At 41.2% G+C, this 13,614-nt stretch overlaps 1 protein-coding gene across 3 annotated transcripts in view; it reads right to left on the bottom strand.

Moving 5' to 3' along the window:
- Positions 1–6,984, bottom strand: part of si:ch211-266k8.4 (carabin) — a 59,348-nt gene extending 52,364 nt beyond the window's left edge. For all 3 annotated transcript variants that reach the window (XM_042341287.1, XM_042341288.1, XM_042341289.1), the window contains exons 1-6: positions 6,823–6,984; positions 5,269–5,356; positions 4,841–4,948; positions 3,969–4,173; positions 3,024–3,149; positions 1,103–1,226 (exon numbers count right to left, since the gene is read on the bottom strand). In XM_042341287.1, coding sequence (XP_042197221.1) covers positions 1,103–1,226; positions 3,024–3,149; positions 3,969–4,173; positions 4,841–4,948; positions 5,269–5,356; positions 6,823–6,941 — 770 coding nt within the window. In that variant the 5' untranslated portion in view covers positions 6,942–6,984. The remainder of the gene's footprint in view (positions 1–1,102; positions 1,227–3,023; positions 3,150–3,968; positions 4,174–4,840; positions 4,949–5,268; positions 5,357–6,822) is intronic.
- Positions 6,985–13,614: the final 6,630 nt, after the last annotated feature.

Raw genomic sequence — 13,614 nt, 5'->3', positions numbered from 1 at the left:
GTGATAAAGGCGCTGGGTCAAATGCAAGGATTATTATTAGAAAAAGGCACGAGAAAAGAATATTCAATAACTTTGGCCACTCTGGGCACCAGTTCTTGACAGGAGCTGCTACTGACTGGAGATGGTGATGAACAATATCAGGAATCTTGTCATGGACAGCAGAGGTGCGTCTCTCTGATCCAGCGCCTCCACATGGGAAATGTCTCGGAGAGCTTCACAGAGACAGGGTGGGACGCCGAGCAAGGGTGGTAGATAAATGGAATTAATAAAGTCTTTTATTTGCCATTATTCATGTGCCATAAACACCTAATCACTTGCTACACTTTTTACCCAAAAGCTTCAATAATTCATCATCTCATTTTACACATATTGAATAACGGTTGGCAAAAATCAAGTTTTATTTTATTGCAGAAATAATACTATGAACCATTAAAAGCATCAAGCATTTGTTTTTACTTAGGACAAACTTGCGAGAAGGATAAAAAGAAAATTAAAAGACGATTTATTGGCTTCACTCATTAATAATGAAACTTTGTTGTAAATATCAAGCATAAGAATCACAAAACTAACGTGAAAAGTTGTATTTCTTGGTACAGATTAGTGTTTTTAGAAAGTTTCACAAATTGATTCAAAAACAACAAGATTACATTTGTATAGTGCCTTTCGCGTCGGGAGGATGTGATACTTTTAATGGTTCATAGTATTATTTTCTGCAATAAAACAAAACTTGATTTTTGCCAACCGTTATTCCATGTGTAAAATGAGATGATGAATTACCGAAGCTTTTGAGTAAGAAGTGTAGCAAGTGATTCTGTCGAAGGATAAATACACCAGCACCTTGGAAAGTCATCAGCGGTAGCAAGATTCTATTGTCAAGTTCTTGATAGGAGCTACAATTTATTTGCGATCGTGTTGATGAAGAGTATCAAGTTAATCCTGTGATGGACAGCAGAGGTGCCCTGATCTGTCCCACAAGGCATTAGATGGAAGTGTACTTTCACTGTGCTTTTAAATTTTATTCCTGAAGTAACTGAACTTCAGCGCCACGAGAGAGGGAGAGAAAGCACAGAAGGGCATTGAAATCAGCCACACTGACACTTACGTATCCAGAGAGTGTTCATAAAATCCAGCAAGATACTTCGGCTTCTCCAGCAGGACCACCAGAGCCCAAAAAGCATCCTCTTCTGGCATGTTGATTAGCAGCATGGCAGCTATGTAGGACATCCCTGGCCAAAGAAAGTATTTTATAAAACAACAAAGGATTTTTAAAAAAAATGCACAGAACTGTCACATGCTGTAGAGCTAAAAATCATTCACACAAAATCAAATCCACATGCGCGAAGTTCCAGGTTCACCAGAGATCAGCAGATCAAAAATTGAGTATATTCTTGGGTTACATTTTTGCTATGTTTTTGCCGTAATTCTTCCAATGAAAGGATCTCTATGAATCATGACGATCTCACAGTGAGTGGAACACTATGAGGAAGTTTATTGGGATGAGGTCCCATTGTCAGCCTGGCTCCATAATCCACATTATCCGAAGAGAAATACCAAGCTGGACAGCCCTGAGTGTTCTGGAGTTACAATGAGAATGTTATATTTTTAACAAAATCACTTGGCCCCTTCTCCTCTATCATTTAAAATTAACGTATTACCTTTGAACAGAATGAATGAATTGGTATTTAAATGTTGGGTGACTCCTTCACCTTCCAGCGGATCAGAAAAATGCCCTAAGTGGTATTACTGTAATAATGTCTCCTGTTGTTAGACACTTCTCTTGGTGGAGGTGTTAGTTACCCAATTTTTCATCTGATCAATTTGAATAGAAAATGAGGCATAATTTAGTCAGAAAGTTAAGAATGATATTATCTGGATTGATAGGAAATTAGAGCACCTTAAGTTTGTCGAAGCATTGAATGTCCAGATTTCAAATATCAAAAGAAGCTGCTAATCCTATTGAAACACACGAGAGCTCTGAATCTTCGGTCTATCCAGACACAGAAGCCAACAACAAAACTGTCAAAAGAAACACAAAACCCTTTCCAAAGGGCAGGGTATTGTAAAACACTGCAGTGTCAGTGGATTTTGATTAGAGTCAGCAGGAGATGGTCTAACCCTCCAGTACTGATCAGCTATTCCTTACCTTATGATAATAATAATCCTTGCATTTGTTTTTGCGACATCTCAAAGCGCTTCGGAGAATACACCATAAAGTGAATACACTGTATATTTTATCCAAAGGCTTTTTAATAGATTAGAATTATTTATCATTGGAGAATATAAAGTGAAAGTCATTATTTACATGACAGGAATGAGAATTTGTTTACTTTACGGAATTCTGCAACGTTCTCCCACAAATGAACAGTCGAAAGGCACGTCCTCCCACTTGGGGAATGACAGGAATAGAGTCACAAAGTAAAGCATGATGAAAAAATAAACTCACAATGAAGATCGTATAACCCTTTTCATCTCATTCTTGGAGATATTTAACCTGTTAATGATCTGTCGATTGGCTTTTAAGTGCTTTAAGTGCAGTATTGATGCAGGTCTGATAGCTGGAACGCTAGCGCCCCCTTCTGGTGTTACTACCCACACACACACACACACACACACACACTATCCTACAGTTTAAAAGAAAGCTTTGAGCAAACAGTACACTTTCAATGTTCCCTGTATTAAAATAGCAAACTTTTCTTAGGTGTATGATTTGACATTCTCAAATTATAAATAATTCAAATTTATTGTGCAGCGTGAACACAAAAAACCGATAAAATCTTGGAACGAGCAGCATTTGATGAGAAATATGAATTGATATACTCAGTGAAAGAAATAAGGCCATTATTTTTCTCTTTTGTTTTCTCTTTCTCTCTCTCTCTCTATTACTTTCTCCCCCTCCATCCTCTCCCTCCCAAATACATTTCCTTTATTTGCAACAAAAATAATAGTTGAAGGGAAAATAAGGCGAAATTAAATATATAATTTCACGTTCAAGTTAAGTTGCTCTAAATTATTCTTTGACCTACCTTGGCAGTAGCCGATTTGGGGATTGTGCTTGGCATATGCTGACAGGATCCTGAAAAGCTTTGCTTGTCCCTCTTTAGCTTCAGGATTTTCACCCATCAGAGAGCAGTGAGTGGGAAAGGATCTTTCTATACAAAGGAGCATATAAAGAACACACCTTGTTATGTTTAATATCAGATACACTGATTAATAAATCACTCTTTACCCATTCTAAACTTTTGAAAAAAAAACTGAAACGAGAAAGTAAGATTTTACTTTATAAAAACAATGAGTCGTTAAATAACTGCTTTAAAAGACCGAAGCAAGGTCATCTACCTGCAACGTTAACTCACGTTCCCCTCTCCGTAAATGCTGCCTGACCCGCTGAGTGATCCCAGCTACTTCTGTTTTTTATTTCAGATTTCCAGCATCTGCAGTATTTTGCCTTTTATTGAATTTCAGTTATTAGGATTAAGGATAAATGGTTCTCACTAAAGCAAAGCCAAGCTGTGATTGACATGCTCAAACTGAGCACGTCAAAATATCTGAGACTGTAGCTTCAGACATTACAGTATAAATAGGTCAACTCTTTTCCCCAAATTTCACTATCTATCATGGTCACAGACATAAGTCTACAATCTAGGTGCCAGTGGCGTTCAATGTATGAGTCAATATTGATCCAAGTAGCAGCATAACCCTCTTAACGCGATATTTACATAATTTGGTGACACTAAATCCTAACTAATGGGTAAAATAACTCCTACAGCTTCCACAAACTGCCAGATTGTTGCACTAAATTATCTAAACCACTCACTGCTAACTCAGCATTCACAGCCCTGGTCCAGGTCTATGATACATCACTCTAAGAATGATTGCATTATCATACGCCTCTGAATTTTCCAGCACAACGCCAAAACCTATCACATGGTCAGATGAAAGAATTTATTTTTTACAATTCAACTGCTTACCAACATCCAGAACAATCTGTCTCAAGACGTCAATGTGAACCTTTGGGTTTTGGTCAGACTCCAGATTCTGTAGATGGAGTTGAACTCTGCTTTGTGTTTTCCCTCTCTGATAGTCAGCATTACACAGTGCAGAAATAGCCTGACGGACTCCATACCCGTTCACACCGAGATCATCCAGCTGATTGCGAATCTCGTACACATAGTCCTGAGAGAAAGAAGAAAGAGTTGGCCAACATGCCTCCAGTGAATAACAAACCATACTACACATATAAATATCAGAACATTTACATTTGTATTTGCTTCTACGGCTGCTGGTGACAAAGAAATAACAAACATATGAAAACTGTTTGAACCAATAGATTACTCAAATTCAGATATGGAATATGAGGTTTGAAGTTAGACTCAATGGTCCACTGCTTAAGAAACTCTCCTTGGTGGATATGCTGGGAAGAAAGGGAGATCCGAACAGTATTATTGTAATACCTTGTGGAACCACATCCTGATTTGTTTCTTCTGATTTCGCACTGGTTGTATTCTTTAACCCATTTGATCTCATCCTTCCAGAATACCCACCCTATCCTCTTCCCATCACAGCATCAAGCTGTTCTTTAATGAGTTCTGGTCTCAACCACCCTACCTGGTAACCTATTCAAGAACCCAGTTTGTTCTGATCTGAGAGGGTCCTCAAAGGGCTAATGTATCCTTAACCTGCCTCCATTGGGGCGCACTTTTACACATCGTTACACTGCAATGTGTTTAGCTTTCATCTTGATTTGTCACCTTTAATTATTTTATTTGGACACATTAAAAAAAATCATATTTTTATTTAAAAATGTATATTTTAGAGAATAAGCCCAATACCATTCTCATACCTGATAAGTCATGGCATTGGTTTCTTTACACAGGTCACTGCCCAGTAAACATTTCCACACAAAGCAGCGCAGTTGGAGAGGGACACCTTCTTCCAGGAGAACACGAATCTGCACAGGGTCCAATAAACAAAAAAATTTAAACACACTAGATAGGTTTGGAGAGTAAGCTTTGGGTTTTCAGTGGAGTTGGTGAACACAGAGTATTTAATTACATTTCCAAAACCCATTTGCAATGCTACCCCTCTACCGACGTTCCTAAACACCCTAAAAACATACGACATTGACTAAGCTCTACACAAGATCTTTCAACCTCTTGTTTGATTGCTTGGAGTCTACGACTTCATTGGCTGAGCACTTTAAGATGTTCTTTTAAGGCATTATATAAAAGAAAGCTATGGTCGACAGAGTTTTTGTGATGCTTTAGTTACCTTATTTGTGCAAGATGTACTAGCTTCATCCCAGTTGCAAAGTAGTTCTTTCCATGCTTCTATTTTTGAAGCACTTATCCTTGGGTAACTGTTGACAAGACACAAACATTTAAATTTGGGATAGATAATACAATAAGAGCCCAATCAATGATAAGGTATGTCCTTTGGGGTAAAATATTTGGGATTAGGAAAATAAAAGTAAAGATAAAGAAGATAAAGAGAATGGTGACCTCTAAGTCACTTAGTCTTTTACTGCTTTTACAGGTTAGTATAATTGAGTGTCAAAGGTGTGAACAGATACTCTGGAAACAAAGATATTGGAAACATGGAAACAGAATCTGTCATTATTCAATAAATCAGCAGATCAGGTTTGACAGACTGAATGACCGACTGTTTCAATAACAGATTTTTAATGGATAAAAACTGCAAGCATACTGGAGTGCAACTTGAGTGCAAACAGATACCCAGAAGGTCAGATTTCCATTGAAAAATAAACCTAAAAAAAATATATGAACTGTCTCTTTCCCATCTCATGTTGCCTTCTCCTTATAACACTTGTCACGACATAGACTTGCAACGATCAACAAGAGACCAAAACCGAATGTGAATGTCACCTTTTTTTTCTTGGAACCATTTTAAATCAGCTCCAGAACAACAGGTCACAATGGGGGGGGTGGGGGCGGCTGTTGAAGGAAACACCATCTCTGGGGTTCAGTCTCGCAGGTAACTGTTGTACTTGTCAGAAATAATGAAGCTCAATCGAGAGACACTTCTGTCTCTTGTTGTGTTGCCTGTAATGGGTGGCCCGGATTTGTGAACAGAATAAAAACAATCATAGTGGGTCCAACACTTCAACACAGCAATATTAATAATAATAATCCTGGCAATTGACACAGAGCCTGATAACGTCTTCGAAACATCTCAAAGCGCTTCACAGGACACACTGTAAAGTGCGGTGACCGTGTATTTTGGGGGCGAAAAAAATCTTGCTGACCCCCGTCCTGAACTTTGTCTGTCACTTGATGAAACAACTCGAGTTCTTACTCTGGACCAAGTGACTAGAGCGGCCGGGGACACTCAGCAGGTCAGGCAGCATCCACGGAGAAAGGAAAGTGAGTCAACCTTTGGGGTCCACGACCCTTGAGGTCACTTTCCTCTCTCCATAGATGCTGCCTGACCTGCTGAGTGTTCCCAGCCGCTTGCGGTGGTTGTTTCAGATTCCCAGCCTCTGCCAGCCGGTATTTGGGGGGGTTCATTTCGGGCTGGAGCCCCTCCGGTCTGGCAACCCGTCTTGTTACTGTGTAACAGTAACTTCCACCGCGCCTTCAGCTCCCCTCTCGACTCTCTACCCCCTCCTCACTCCCTCCCTTTCCTCCCCTCCCCTCACCCTGACCATTTCCCCCCTCCTCACTCCCTCCCTTCCCTCCCTCCCCTCACCCTGACCATTAACCCCCTGCTCGGTCCCGACCCAACTGTCCAGCGCCTTGGGACGTCCTCCCGACGTGAAAGGCGCTCTATAAATGCAATCTTGTTGTTGTTGTTGTTGTAACTTGCCTGTAGTCGTGGCTGCGATGCTCCTGTTTCCACCTGTCAGAAGATCTGCGAAACACAGCGAAGCCGAACTGGTCGAAACCCAGGAAACAGTGTGGCCGGGAATGGCTGGACCTGCTCATTGGTTTGGGTGTTTTTGTGTGGGTTTTAATTACAAACCTCCCCCCCCCCCACACCCAGACCCTAGGGAAGGGTTGTCCAAACCGCGTGTGTTTGATGCACAGTATGTGTTTATCTGTGCAGTGCTATAGCTCTCAGTGATCAGAGCGCTCACCTCGGGCCGGTTCCCGGTCGGGGCGGTTTAAACGTTGGACAAGTTTCCTTAGTCCACACACCTCTGTTTATCTCTGTGAGTAGGAACCCGGTTGTTAGTCGTTTGGTGGATAGGTTTTCCGGGGGTAACAATCCCTTCAAAAAAAAACAAATAATTTGGTGTTGGGAGAAGAAGGCGGTGGAAACTGAGGTGACCAGAGTTTCAAGTTATCTTCATGTTAAGGTGATCATCAGTAGTTGTCAGAGATCAAACCTAACAACTGAGCGGCTACTTCTGTAATACTGGCACTAGGATTAAGAGTGCATAGTGTAGTGACTGTATTTTGCAGGCACATGCGACCTCACGTTTGCGCACAGCAACGTCCCACAAACAGCCATGAAGTGAGTGACCATTTGCACTTGGGACATTGTTGACCAGGACACCAGGAAGAGAGAGAGAAATTCCCTTCTCTTTTTGAAAGCGCCACGAGATCTTTGAGGTCCACCTGAGCAGGCAGACAGGACTTCGGTTTAACATCTCATCCTGACGCAGCAGCACGCCCCTAAAATCAGCTTAAAGTCATAACTCAGATCTTTTCCTGACATGAAAGGCCCGACATCAACTGCAAGGTTTCCTCTTATTATTTTATCAGTCCAGCCAGTGGTACTTTACATTTATACGGACAAATTCCTCACCCTTTTGTCGATATTCCCTAAAATGGATTGTGAAATTTTAATTTGTGAATTTCAAGCTCAAGCGGGTCCCACAGAATCTCTCAAGGAGCTTCGATCTGCTCTCGTAACATATACTGGTTGACTTCTATGGTGTTATTGAATTTCACTCCTGTAATTAATAAAGTCTATTCCAACTGGGCCATAAAAATCATCACCCAAACGTTAGTCGTAGCTCACGGTACCCACTACATTTCGATTGTAAAGACTTTCTGAGTCCATCAATATCCATCCAAGCTGCAGGACGTCAATAAGAAGTGTACATTTATCAGATACTATCTCCTGCAGCTGTTGAACCCACGAGACAATGTGATCTTTAGTCTTAAAAAATGACAACTCTTTCTGTCTCTCCTCTCTCTCTCTCTCTCTGTGGCTTTAGAAAATATAATTTACTCCATGTGTAGATTGTCATCCTTTATCTCAAACTGACCACATCTGTGATACACGTAACAAGCAGATATCTGAGCTCCGCGTTTACTTTGCTGTTTGATTATTGGTTATCGAGCCTGGAAAAGAATGCGTTTACCGCAAATATAGATTATATTGGGTCAGTTATCACTGGCAGGGCATCACTGGCAGGAGATCACTGGCAGGAGATTACTGGCAGGGCATCACTGGCAGGGCATCACTGGCAGGGCATGTTTGCTGGTGTAAGGCATAGGAGAAATTTAATAAACTGAAGCTCCACCGACCAATATTATTTCTTCCGGCTCATTCTAGGTCTGAGAGTCTTAACCACCTGACTGTGTCACGCCCGGCCATGGGATATTCACATCGTGAGAGTTCTACCACAATCTGATATTATTTTACGCGGCAGTTTGTCACTGTCTCCGGTATCCCGGCCAACAATCCCACACAGATAAAATCCGTCATTCACTTCATGCCTGTTTGTGGGATGTTGGTCGTGCACAAATTGGCTGCGGTGTTTGTCTACAAAATAAGCCGTCAATTCAAAAGAGCATATGGTAAAAATACAAACAATTCAATGGAAAATCAAATCTACAGAAGCAATTGAGCTCAAACAGGGACAGCAGAAATATAGGCACGACAATCACCTTCAAATTGGACTGTTTTATTGACGTCTATATTTTATCAACATTACTGCAGTAAAAGCTAACGCTGACATCTCAGAAGTGTTATCCTGAAATATTAAGTGATTCTTGAGCCTCACAGTTTCCAAAGGGTTGAAGATAATACATTATATAATACTGCAAACAGCACAGGTGATGACCCACATGCAATGGCAGTGTCTGACTCAGCAAGTAATGCAATCAGTTATGTTCCAGCAATATGACCCCATTTCATCAGCATCAGCCTGGTTTAGTCAGTGGCACGCTCACCTCTATAATATATAATCATAGTAATCCTAGCATTTGATATAGTGCCTTATCAGGTCTTTGCGACATCCCAAAGTGCTTCATAGGATATATTGTAAAATGTTGTGACCGTGTATTTTGTGGGCGAAACCCAGCAGCCAATTGCGCACAGCAGTTTCCCACAAACAGAGTGACAAAATTATTATTAGAATTATTAGTATTATTTTTTCTGAGTTAGAAGGTTGTATATTCTAGTCCCACATCAGAACTTCACATCCGTTCACTCAGGAATCAAACTTTACTCAGTAAATATTTACTCTCTAGACTACCAGGGCACAACTCAGAATCACAGCGCTATAACAAAACACACTGAATGGAGGCTGCCTTTATTATAAAGTGCGGCATCCTGTCACAGTGTGACAACAGGACACAACTCGCATAGTTTTTGTTGGTGATACATTTGTAGGCTGTGGTTTTTAATCCTTTTTCAATCTCCATAATAACAAGTCCCAGCAAATTTTCCCTCAACGCTCTTCACATCAGCAAATCTACCGCAGCCGACATTATTTAATCGTTAAGAAAGTGGAACTCACTCATCTCCACAGAGGTAGATGAATGCAATTTTATTTCTTACACCTTAACGATAGGCTGTAGAGCTGCTGTTTGCTGCTGTCCACTCAATGTACACAATCTGGAAGTAATTTGGAAGCTTAACTGAATAACATACAAGTGATGAAAGGATAAGTATGTGATGAGGTTCACGATCAAACATTGAGGTACAGAACTGCACAGATTTAATGTGCAATGATTTAACAGATATTTTTCGGCCAGGGCTTGGGTTAGTGCATTTTTATATATTGCTTCAGTAATAACAGAAATCCAAGAGCCAGTCCTTCCCAACAGCCTTCACTGTTGTCTCTGATAGTTTCAAAGTGCTGCATATAATGGTAAGGGAGCATTAGAGAAGCAGAGGGGAAAAACAAACCCGATGTTAAAAAACAGTACCCCAAAACATGGAATTAGTCCTCTTTGGTTGGCAGTTTGCCTGCAAAACACATAGTCACTACACTGCGCAGTGAATCCCATGTACAGTTTTGAGATATGTTTCCTCACCCACCGCCCCCCCCCCACCTCTGGGCATCAAAGGCGCTGTATCAAATGCAAACATTATTTAGATTTATTATTTATTTAGTTCTAAAAGGAAATTAAAACATAATCCTATCTCCGAGTCCATTGCCAACATTGGTATCGTATTTCATGAGCGGAAATTTTATATCGCAAAAGTATCCCTTCTTTAAATACTTTGAGACATTCCTTCAGTCTCAGATGGTTGTCGTCTTTGAGTAACTGGAGGAAGACACCGTATAATCATGCCTTCAGCCACTACGTCCCAAAACTTTGGAACTCTCTCCCTCAGACCCCCCGCCTTGCCCCCTCCCTCCCCACCTTCAAATCATACCTAAAGACCTTCCTTTTTGATTATGCTTATGGTCACTCCCCCCACCCACTGCCTGTGGCTCAGTGTCAGACTCCGTCACTGTGAAGCACTCTGGGACACTAGCCCGTGTGAAGGGCGCTGTTGTTGTCGCTGTTGTAACCTTGTGAGTTAACAGCTGGTTAAGTGTTACAGCAACGTAACTATAGTTCTGAATTTGTATAGACTCGGGCTGGGATATTGAGTTCCATTTGGTACACATTATCTTTTTAATGCTACGAGGATAAAAGCAGAACTTTATCATGAAAGTTTTCCCCTGTTCCCCCCCCCCCACCCAGGCCTGGCTCTCACACCCCAATCCATCTTTTCCCTTAAAAGTTCCAGCTAGATATGTAGTAGCCTCTTCACCTAACGGCTGTGTTGAGTGTCTGCCACCAGTGTGGTCGGAGGCTAGTCCTCTGTCTGCAAACTCCTCACAAAGCATTAGACGCAAGAGCAAATAACTCAACGTTTTCTCAGCTGTGCTGCTCATTGTGGTCCAAGCTTAAAAATGAACGACCCTTTACAAACTGCTCTTTCTCTTTCAGTTTCAATATTTGGGTAGAGAGGGTATCAGACACCAAGAATTTTGTATGGAAGTTTAAGGGATAAAAGGAGAATAAACAGGGGTAGTCAGTCTACGACCGGAAAGCTGCTCTTGCAATGAATTCTCTTAAGATTCTCTCACTCTTCCTGGTTCACCGAGAAAGAACTTTGGAATTCTTATAGAAAAGTGAAAATGGAAGCTTGTTTGTCAACCCACCAGCACGATGAAATTACCGGTTGTATATCTTGGTAAAACACAGCGCCTTTCAAGCACGTTGTAAAGGACTTGGCATTTTTAAAAAGGAGTAAATTACATGGGGGATGGGGAAAGGGTAGGTGGAGGGGACTGAAAGGATTTCTATTTAAAAAGAAGCAGCACAGTCACAACGGGCCGAATAATAATAATAATCCTTGTATTTGATACAGCTCCTTATCACGTCTTCAAGACGTCTCAAAGCACTTCACAGAATATACAGTAAAGTGAATTGATTATATAATAATTTGGTCTCTCAATCCACAACTGTTTGTGGGACACTACTGTGTGCAATTGGCTGCCACGTTTCGCCCACAAAATATACAGACAATTCACTTTACAGTATATTCTGTGAAGCACTTAGAGACGTCTTGAAGATGTGATAAGGGGCTATATCAAATGCAAAGATTATTATCATTACTGTAATATAATATAGCATTGGAGATACAATTTATGAATGTAGTAATTCTTTGTTCATTTTAAAAACCACTAACAATCTCCAACGCTCAACAAGTAGTAGAGGTATAGATTATTGCGCAGAACTACTTATAAACCAACAATTACCCACAATCCACAAATAAATATTCTATGATACCACTAATATCTTTCTACTTGCAATTGCCCAGTGCATTATAGATTTAAATCCTGGTCAGAATGATAAAGATCTTCGGTTTCCAGGGACAGGGTTTATATTGATCATGTTTCACACTTTATTGTACTTTAATTAAAATGCTGCAGTGTACTGGGATTATTCCAGGCTTTCTTGAGATTTACACCAAAGGTATACAACAGGGGGAGTAATAATTCATAGGAAATAAATGATAAAATGATGTTAAACTCCTGTCTCAGAGACATCAGAAGCAATATTTTATAAATGTACACTGTCTAATTTTAAACACATACTGTAGTAGTGGTGGTACATTTATTAGTAAGAATTCATAATGTAAACCAGGTTTATCCAGTGCTGGGAATAGGCAAAGGTGATTTGAACATTTATTCAGGCTTCAAATTAGAAATGGTATTGCTAATTGATTTTTAACTATTTTATTGTCGGAGGTACCGTCCTTCGGATAAGACATTGCAGAATGAGGTGCAGTCTGGTCTTGCCTGTTCAGGGAGATGTTAAAGATGCCACAGTGTTACTTGAAATACGAGGGGAGTTTTTCCCACTGCGGTTTTTGCCACGTTAGCCAACAACCACCCAAATAAAATTGATCATTCATTTCAAGGCTCAGCTCATTGCCGTGAGCAAATTGCTTACGGCAATCACCTACAAAATACATAGTCACGAAATTTGCCCTGGTAAATCCTGTAAGGAGCTTCAAGACATTTCTCATAAGGCGCTATATCAAATGCAAGGATTATTATTATTTATTAAATGTGTTTCTAATGCCTCAAACTCATTTGACTCAGTTCATTTATAGAGACAGGGCTTCAATAACATCACTTTGGGTTGTGTTCAAGCGCTCTGAGAATCTATCCCACATGAAGAGCATGAGATAAATGCACATTGTTATTGTTTGTAACAAGATTTTATTATATTAGAAACATTCTAATCCACTGCATCGTCCAGCTCTCAGTCTCTAACTTGTCACGTGTTGTGATATATCCTGACCCTTCAGATAAATTGGAAGGTCACTGATTTCATTTGCTATCGAGTAACACAAACAACAACAACAACAACAACAACAAGATTCCATTTATAAAGCGCCTTTCACGTCAGGAGGACGTCCCAAGGCGCTGCACAGTTGGGTCATGACCCGAGCAGGGGGGAAATGGTCAGGGTGAGGGGAGGGAAGGGAGGAGCGAGGAGGGGGAAATGGTCAGGGTGAGGGAGGGAAGGGAGGGAGCGAGGAGGGGGAAATGGTCAGGGTGAGGGGAGGGAAGGAGGGAGCGAGGAGGGGAAGAGAGTCGAGAGGGGAGCTGAAGGCTCGGTCAAAGAGAAAGGTTTTGAGACCGGCCTTGAAGGAGGAAAGGGAGGAAGCGGCGAAGGCACTGGGGGATGGAGTTCCAGAGCCTCGGGGCTGAGAGGCTGAAGGCCCGACCACCGATGGTAGGGCGGTTGGGCGGGGGACGTGGAGCAGACCGGAGCCAGAGGAACGGAGGGTACGGGCAGGTAGGTAGGGGATAGTAGGTAGAAGCAAGCCCGTGAATGGCCTTGTAGGTGAGGAGCAAGGCCGTGAATGGCCTTGTAGGTGAGGTCCTTGTTAGTCACGAATCTC

Source organism: Callorhinchus milii, unplaced genomic scaffold (assembly GCF_018977255.1).
Source record: "Callorhinchus milii isolate IMCB2004 unplaced genomic scaffold, IMCB_Cmil_1.0 Scaffold17, whole genome shotgun sequence".
Taxonomy (NCBI): domain Eukaryota; kingdom Metazoa; phylum Chordata; class Chondrichthyes; order Chimaeriformes; family Callorhinchidae; genus Callorhinchus; species Callorhinchus milii.
Note: the sequence above shows the minus strand (reverse complement) of the source record. Positions and strands in the feature narration are given on the sequence as shown.